A 6,367-nucleotide genomic window follows, 5' to 3' on the forward strand; every position below is an offset into this window, starting at 1 on the left:
CAGTTTTTGTCAAATTATTTCTCTGAATATGTTATTTTTTTCAGCAAATTACCTTTTTTTAGTCTATCAATCAATCGATTACTAAAATATTTGACAATTCTTTCAATAATCAGTTCAGAGTGGCAGATCTGAAACGGGTCCTGATAAATGATAGCGACAACTTAAACTTCCCAGGTCGCATCGCTATCTCCTGCAGGGCCTTCTCATTTGCTGTTTTACAGCTGGAGCGCCATTTCAGTACCAGTTTCCTCAGAAAATGGTCTCAGCCATGAGCATTTCAGGAAAGCTTCATTCAGGAACTCAGCACTGATCCGGTGACCTCTGGCAGTCAGTGTCCATTTGAAACCTAAAACAGAGCTGTGTGTTATGCAGGGAAATTCTGGGTTGGGTTTTTTTTTAATCACAAGTAAATGTGACCATTTTGTCTGCTTTAGGTTCACTTATGAGATCGCCCCGGTTTTTGTGCTGATGGAGCAGCTGACGCTCAAGAAGATGAGAGAGATAGTTGGCTGGCCAAACGGAGAGGGAGACGGAATATTTTCTCCAGGTAAAAGGACAACCAAAGAGCTTAAAAAGAACTCAAATCTTGACAAAACAAAGCAAAATTCAGTCCATTGTGCTGCTTGTTATTACAGCATTTGTCAATGTACCCATGTATACGGCCGTTTTGTCTCGGTTCATATTAAATAGCTGAAAATTTGCGCTCTTTTGGTCTCGATAGGTGGCGCTATCTCCAACATGTACAGCGTGATGATTGCCAGATACAAGTCCTTCCCTGAAGTCAAGACCAAAGGCATGGCAGCTGCACCCCGACTGGTGCTCTTCACTTCTGAGCATGTTAGTTCAACACTCCTCCCTGGTCATCTCAGCAATTTAAACATGCTAACCTAAGCTTACAATAAGCTGGATCCGTTCATCTGATGGYGTTTTTGTTCCTGCAGAGCCACTATTCCATCAAGAAAGCAAGTGCAGCTCTGGGCTTTGGAACAGAGAACCTTATCCTATTAAAGACAGATGAGAGGTTTGCTTTGTGTTTCGTATAGTTTAGCAAATTTTTATAATATATGGAATACTGATGCTGGTTTTACTTACAGAGGGAGAGTCATTCCTGCTGATCTGGAGGCAAAAGTAATGGAGGTCATGCAAAAGGTAAAAATAGACCTCTGACAACATCTCACCAATCAGCTTTTTTCCCTCCTTCCAGTACTTCCCGTAATCAGAAACACTCATATGAGCTTCAGCTTCGTGTGCCGGAGCAAGACAGGCTACTTTAATGCGACCACTGCTGCTGTCACTTCACATTATGACGCTGCAGCCTTAAAATTTCTCTCCAGGAAGTAATTTCTGTATAAGAAATGAAAGTAGAGTACCAAAAGAGGGAAGCATTAACAGAGAATTTTCTTCTCTGCCCATCTCTTTGATATATAAGTAATAACATGGAGCAAAAAAATCTTGTTACACCGAGTCCTCCGCTTTCTTCTGCTTTTCAGGGGTACGTTCCAATGTTTGTGAACGCCACTGCCGGCACCACTGTCTACGGAGCCTTTGACCCCATCAATGAGATCGCAGACATCTGTGAGAAGTACAACATATGGCTCCATGTAGATGTAAGGGAATACATCATTTCTACCTTTCGACTAACTAAAGACTACAAGTCTGTCATCCGTTGTACAACTTGTATCCAGTGTTTCCAGTGTTATTACAGTGCAGCATGTTGTGCTGTGCAGGGTGCATGGGGAGGAGGCTTGCTGATGTCCAGGAGACACAGACACAAACTGAATGGAGTAGAAAGGTAAAAAAATATCCTGCTTAGGGAACAGCATGTTCAGTACAAAAAAAGGATTGTGTTTGAGGTCTTAAAAAAAAAAAACTGAACTGACTGAAAAATCTGCCTAGTATACCCATGACATGTCACTAGTTCATTGCACCAAGAAATATTTTTAAAAAGTACATAAAGTAATGGTTTTTTTTGTGGTTGTTTTTAAGTATGATGAATATGCTACTAAACTGAGGGAACCCCAAATATCTTATCATGCAAAGATCAAAATCAGGATTCAATCTCGAAACGCCCCTTGTGATTCCCAACACTGCAGGTTCTTCCTCTTCATTTGACAAGTATACCATTAGTCACTCTGGCTGAAATTACATATTTATATGTTTTCAGTTTGCTGCTTGTCTTTGCAGACTAGGCACACTCGAGCCCTCACAGAGATGTGTTTACCGTTTCCATATGTGTGCAGGGCGAACTCAGTCACCTGGAACCCTCACAAGATGATGGGAGTGCCACTGCAGTGCTCTGCCATTCTGGTCAGAGAGAGGGTACGTCTGTGTCATCGGTGAAGATACAGTGATCAGTGAAGTTGAACACAGCACTCTTTCCTCCTGTTTATCCCTCATCCTCATTGTTGTTCCCACTGCAGGGACTTTTACAAGGCTGCAACTCTATGTGCGCGGGCTACCTGTTCCAGCCAGACAAGCAGTACGACGTCACCTACGACACGGGGGATAAGGCCATTCAGTGCGGACGCCATGTTGATATCTTTAAGTTCTGGCTCATGTGGAAGGCAAAGGTGAGCAATTATCTGATTCAGCTCACTGTCAGACTCTGACATGTTAAAGAACTGACTGTAATTTCATTTTTTTTTATCCACAAAAAAAGGGAACAGTAGGATTTGAGCAGCATATAGACAAGTGCTTGGATCTGTCGGCGTACCTCTACGACAAAATAAAAAACARAGAGGGATTTGAGATGGTGTTCAAGTCAGAGGTAAGATCCAAGCGTTTTTCATGCGTCTCTTTCCACAAGAGCGTTGTCAACCTGCGAAATAATGAGGCAATATTCATAACTTACCCCGGTTTCAGCACTGATTAGATCATTTTACTTTGCTGACACAGTAACAAGCTGCACCCGTTCCAAATGTTGTTTTCTCTTATCAGCCGCAGCACACTAATGTCTGCTTCTGGTACATTCCTCCGAGCCTTCGTGGCATGCCTGATGGGAAAGAGAAGCGCGAGAGACTGCACAAGGTAATGGCTCATTAATCTGCAAATTAAGTCTCTTTTCAAACTTCTCTCCTCACATGTGGCTCATTCGTAAAGACACACAGGTAGCAAAGGGGGGGAAAAACAGGCATAATGGTTTACAGTGCCATGCAAAAGAATGCACAGTCTTGTACCTGTCACATTTAATCACATTACTATCACAGATTTTAGTACTGTGAAGCAGAAAGAAAAGAATATATTATTTTTAACTGTTTCAGCACAACATGACCAGAAAATCTTGAAATGCATTCGTATTTACTCCCCCTGTGTCAATACTTCGGATCTTTTTGCGGCACATTTCTACTCCATGATGCTTCAAAACAAAATACCTTGTTTCTGCAATATGCACGATAGGGAACTTGTTTTGGTTTTTAAATTCCTCCAGAAGGCACTGTGCAGAGCAGATTTCTAACTGCACAATATCTGCATCAGGTGGCTCCCAAGATCAAGGCCCTGATGATGGAGTCGGGTACCACCATGGTGAGTTACCAACCACAGGGAGACAAAGTCAACTTCTTTCGCATGGTCATCTCCAACCCTGCAGCCACCAGGTCAGACATCGACTTCCTGGTTGAGGAGATCGAGCGACTGGGCCATGAACTGTGAGAGTCTACTGCAGATTGTGTTCTCCAACATTAAYGAGTGCTGCTTTATGTTCCCTTTGTCTTTTCAACAGAGTAACATTTTTTTTGCCTACCAGTATTTTCTGGCAATGCACAATTAACAATAGTGTACCCAGTGTGTTTCTGTCAGTTTTGTCTTTAGCTACGTTGATGTATCTATTGAAAACATTTGCACATCTGACAAAAAAAAAACAAAAAAACAAAACAAAGCACAGTGGCATTCTCGTCTATTATGCAAAGTGGGAATAAACCACAATAAGGTGAATAAATTGAAATGGGGTCATTTTCTGTTTACAAAGAAAATGAAACATTGTTAGAAAAAGAACATTCAGTAACACACATAGCACATTAAATGATTTTAAGATATGAGGTTAAGATAAGACTAAAAAGGAATAAAAATCTGGAGATCTAATCCTTTGCTGTAATTTTTGGTAAGAAAATCATTGACAAGAAATCTAAGACAAGATTTAAAATCTAAACAGAAAGAAAGGAATCCATTAAAATGAGAGCAAGTACACAAAAGATGATGTTTTAAAGATTTGGAAGCAATAATCTCACTCTTTTTATAGAGCAGCATCAATGGTAAAAGTCTGGTTGTAATCGTTTGAACAGCTAAAAACTGCACATCTAGCATTTTCTCTGGATTTCTGGGGAATTTCAGGTCAGGAACAACATTTTAATGGATTAATCAACTTAATTTTACATAAGCAAGGAACATCGTAAGTTTTCATAACTGAGGATTCTAATAAAAGTATTATTTGCAGTAGTGTTGCTATAGAGGGGGACAGGCGTTAAGAGCAGAATTTCTCTCTGTTCTTGTTGATGTAAAAGTTAGTATTGGCACAGCACAGCTTGCTACTGCAGGCAGATAGAAAAGCAACATTTAACCATTTTGTGCTGATAAAATGAGTGAGTGCCCCTCAACGCTGGTGTTGTTGAGGATACTGGTTCAATGCTGGAGGTTCATAGCCACCTGCGTTTGTGCGTTTTCATCAGAAACCAGTACTGAGCGCTAAAAATATTACCCTGTTTTTAGCAATCTGAGACAGGCACAAGCTTCTATTGTAACTGTAGGGGGCGCTGTTTCATACAGAACTATCACATACAGTCCTGTGAAATTGTTTCCCCCATAAGTGATTATTTTCCTTTTTCTTATTGTTCCATTTTTTTCTATATATATTTTAAAGCATATACTTTGCAGGCCCCAAATGAGGTGTGGAGCGTTTTAGAATGTGAATCTTGAAAAAATAAATAATTATTTTTTTTGTGTTCAAAACAAAAATTTTAATTTTTTTTTCAAATAATGTACGATGAAGTAATAAAATTACCAAAAACATGCACAGATGCCATGATGAAAGGACCTCTTTCAACATCTCATATACTGTATACTACCAATTTTTTTAGAATGGAAATGCTGAGAAAAGTTCAATTCATTAGCATTCAGATGTGGATATGTTTAGCAAGTGAATTATACTGAGAAATACTGTAAACGACTATTTATTCAAAAAGTGCTTACATTAAAAATAAGTTGCCTCCCTCCCCTTGTGACTGTAAAGCAGCCACAAAGAATGTCCCTCAATGTTTTATCTGTGTTAAAAATACAATATTCCAATATATTTTCAGACATAGTAGGTAAAATGATAACAGATCTTCACAACATAGACAAAAGCATAAATAACAGAAATGTAAAACATGTAATAGTTATGATCTGTGTTGTATTTATCGAGCCAGTTGGGACGTCATAGCAGCTGCTGCAACCGACTGCAGTGACTTTTGTGTAGATTGTGTTTCATTGCCTCTGTGCCAAATATGTCCTAGAATCACAACGAACCATTTCTATATGTAAATCAAACATTCAGTATACTGTGTGACAGATTATTTGATTTATATAGAGAGACTTTTATTGTGAATAGTATCCTTTGTTTGAAAAAACTCTGCTGTGAAACATGTGCTGGTGTGTTTGTGAACCAAAGAAGGTCTGGGTTGCAGTCATGAATATTGTCACGGAAACGGATTTAACTTTGACTTTAGTGCAAACGTGGAACCATGGCAGAGTCGCTGTGATTCACTGACTGAATGTCATCGAGGTTCTCCGGCAGTCCGGCCGCTGCTGACAAAAAGCACATTACCAAATCATGTTAACGGGGCAGCTTTAAATTTAGAGACACATGATTGTCTGTACTATATAATGTGAAGTGGAGTATAACTATAATATGCAAAATTATGATGAGTACGTGCTTTCTGTAGGCATAATTTTATGTTTTAAAAAAAAAAAACTCTGCGGTTGTTTATCATTAAGCATTTTTGCTTGAAACCAAGTAATGTATTTGCTACTGTACTACGACTGAGTAAACACCTGTACATTCCTGATTTTTGTGGGGATGAAATTTCCCTTGTAGTACTTAATGTGGGCACTTTAACATGACTAAATAACTACTGTATTCACAAAACTAATAAAGACATGAGCTGTAGATCATCTGCAGGCACAGGTATCTGTGGTTTCTTTGAAAGACTCAAGGATCCGATGGGGAAAAAATAAAAAAATGTAACCACAAATGCACTGTGACAGTAAGAGCACAGCTGGGCAATGAAGTATGGGAGAATAGGATGAGGATGAAGAATTTCACAAAATGTAAAGTTTTCAAAAAGTGCCATGGAGAACTGTTGATTCTGCTTTGTGTATATTATGGTAGCTGACATCA

The 6,367-nt window shown here is 39.2% G+C and overlaps 1 protein-coding gene across 1 annotated transcript in view; it reads left to right on the top strand.

Moving 5' to 3' along the window:
• gad1a (glutamate decarboxylase 1a) overlaps positions 1-6,155 on the top strand; it is a 15,886-nt gene extending 9,731 nt beyond the window's left edge. The window contains exons 7-17 of the mRNA XM_008399564.2: positions 435-547; positions 722-837; positions 942-1,021; positions 1,095-1,149; positions 1,491-1,607; positions 1,728-1,792; positions 2,241-2,319; positions 2,421-2,570; positions 2,660-2,767; positions 2,938-3,027; positions 3,475-6,155. Of these exons, the coding sequence (XP_008397786.1) occupies positions 435-547; positions 722-837; positions 942-1,021; positions 1,095-1,149; positions 1,491-1,607; positions 1,728-1,792; positions 2,241-2,319; positions 2,421-2,570; positions 2,660-2,767; positions 2,938-3,027; positions 3,475-3,648 (1,147 nt within the window). The 3' untranslated portion in view covers positions 3,649-6,155. The remainder of the gene's footprint in view (positions 1-434; positions 548-721; positions 838-941; positions 1,022-1,094; positions 1,150-1,490; positions 1,608-1,727; positions 1,793-2,240; positions 2,320-2,420; positions 2,571-2,659; positions 2,768-2,937; positions 3,028-3,474) is intronic.
• The last annotated feature ends 212 nt before the right edge of the window (positions 6,156-6,367 follow it).

This window comes from Poecilia reticulata, linkage group LG2 (assembly GCF_000633615.1).
Source record: "Poecilia reticulata strain Guanapo linkage group LG2, Guppy_female_1.0+MT, whole genome shotgun sequence".
Classification (NCBI taxonomy): domain Eukaryota; kingdom Metazoa; phylum Chordata; class Actinopteri; order Cyprinodontiformes; family Poeciliidae; genus Poecilia; species Poecilia reticulata.